General features: G+C 47.5%; 1 protein-coding gene across 1 annotated transcript; it reads left to right on the forward strand.

Annotated features, from left to right (window-relative positions):
• The first annotated feature begins 475 nt into the window (after positions 1-475).
• LOC128832447 (olfactory receptor 51G2-like) lies at positions 476-1,411 on the forward strand. Its single transcript, XM_054019848.1, has one exon. It carries the CDS (start codon positions 476-478, stop codon positions 1,409-1,411), a length of 936 nt encoding a protein of 311 aa, XP_053875823.1.
• Positions 1,412-2,355: the final 944 nt, after the last annotated feature.

Below are 2,355 nucleotides of genomic sequence, written 5' to 3' on the forward strand. Positions count from 1 at the left end.
GAATGTCATGATTGTAAAATCACACAGTGCTCAAATAGGCTGTGGAACTCTGAGCCACAAGATATCAATGGGGCCAAGGGATTAGCAGGATTCAAAGAGGGACTGGATTTACATCACAAAATATGTCTAACTAGTGGGTGCCTGGGGGAAACTTTCCCTTAGAGCAGTTTATCTCATAGCTCCCTATTGCAGGGATTCTTCCACCTTCCCCTGAAGCGTGTGTAACTGGTCACTGGATACTGGGCTGGCAGGACTGCAGGTCTGATCCAGTCTGGCAATGCCTATCTTCCTATTGGTATATTGTATTGGGGGTGTAAATCCAAGTCTATGTTTTTTCTGATCTTCCTTGAGCACTTGGGAGACTCTAGGATTCCACTGAGAGCATAAAGATGTCTTGTTAAATATCATCTAGTCTCTTGTTCTTTTTCCTTTCAGGAAGGAAAGTTCAAAACTTCTCGGACCTGCCCAGTACGGTATGTCAGCTGTCAATGACACCAAATTCACACCTGCAGTGTTCCTTCTCACCGGGATACCTGGGAAGGAAGACGTCCATCTCTGGATCTCTATTCCCTTCTGCTTAGTGTATGTTATTTCAATAGTCGGAAATTCAGTCATTCTATTCATTATAAAAACAGATCCAACCCTCCATGAGCCCATGTACATTTTCCTTTCCATGTTGGCCGTCACAGACCTTGGCTTATTGATCGCCACCATACCAACAATACTGGGCCTATTCTTGTTTAACTCTAGAGAGATCAGCCTCAATGCTTGTTTTGCCCAGATGTTCTTCATCCACTCTCTGCAATTCATTGAATCCTCTGTGCTCTTGTTGATGGCCTTTGACCGCTTCATCGCAATCTGTAACCCGCTGAGATATGCCTCCATCTTAACCCTGCCGAGAGTAGCCAAGATGGGACTGGTGTTTGTGCTAAGAGCGGTGGCAGTAATATTTCCACTCCCCTTTCTCCTGAAACGGTTCCGATTCTTTCGAGCCAATGTCCTCTCCCATTCCTATTGCCTGCACCAGGACGTCATGAAGCTGGTTTGTTCGGACATCACAGTCAACAACATCTATGGCTTTTTTATTACAGTCATAACGGTGGGGTTGGACTCGCTGCTCATCTTTCTGTCTTATGTGATGATCCTCAAAGCAGTGCTGAGAATCACATCCCCCACAAAGTGCCTTAGGGCCCTGAACACCTGCTTCTCCCACCTCTGCGCTGTCCTGCTCTTCTACATGCCAGAGTTCAGCCTGACTGTCATACACAGATTCTGGAAGAGCTCTTCTCCCTTGCTTCAGATTGTCTTGGGCTATGTCTACCTGCTGGTTCCTCCTCTGATGAACCCAATCGTATACAGCGTGAAAAGCAAACACCTTCGTTCGAGGATAATCAGGGTGTTCGTGAAGTGAAGGGTCAGTTTAGCACCCAGCCCCAGTGCTGGTGGCATAGGAATCAAGAAACTCCAGACACGACGACTTATTCCAACCTTTGACCCTTCTATCTGTGATGACATGAGCTACTGATCTCTACTCTGTAGAGAGAGGCTCATACAGGGTCTAAGACCTGAAGCTATGGAAGAGGGGCCATCCCCACCCGCTGTTGAGGGAGGACAGTGCACTGGGGGAAGGAGACCAAGCCAGGCAGCAGCATTTACAAAGTGACTGTGTTCGTGGAAAGCCAGGGGATTGGTGGGATGTTGGCCCCTAAAAAGCCATATTGGTGGCTGCTCCAGCCTCAGAATTCCTGTGAATAAAGTCACTATGAGAAGGGATGTGGGTGTTGTTTCCCATTACACCTGGCCTGTCACAGTCCCGTCCCTGGTTAAGCATCCACGGGCCATGAAATCAGCGGCAGAGCGAGGGGGGGATAAGGACCTCCTCAGTCCCCCAACAATGAAAAGTGGGCTCTGCCCATGAGCAGGTGTGGATCGGCACTACAGGGAATTTGGGAGCTGAAACCATCAGCTCTGGATTAAACAAAGATTGTGAATGGCTAGCCAACTACAAAAGCAGTTTCTCCTCCCTTGGTGTTGACACCTCAACTGCTAGAAGAGGGCCTCATCCTCCCTGATTGAACTAACCTTGTTATCTCTAGCCTGACTCTCTCTTGCTTGCACATTTATACTTGCCTCTGGAAATTTCCACTACATGCATCCGAAGAAGTGGGTATTCACCCACGAAAGCTCATGCTCCTATACGTCTGTTAGTCTATAAGGTGTCACAGGACTCTTTGCTGCTTTTACAGATCCAGACTAACAAGGCTACCCCTTTGATACTTGACATCCTTTCTACTGTCCCTGACGATTGAGGATGATAGGGGATATGTAGTTGTTGCTTTATTCCTAAAGCTTTTC

The sequence above is a fragment of the Malaclemys terrapin genome, chromosome 1, assembly GCF_027887155.1.
Source record: "Malaclemys terrapin pileata isolate rMalTer1 chromosome 1, rMalTer1.hap1, whole genome shotgun sequence".
Taxonomy (NCBI): domain Eukaryota; kingdom Metazoa; phylum Chordata; order Testudines; family Emydidae; genus Malaclemys; species Malaclemys terrapin.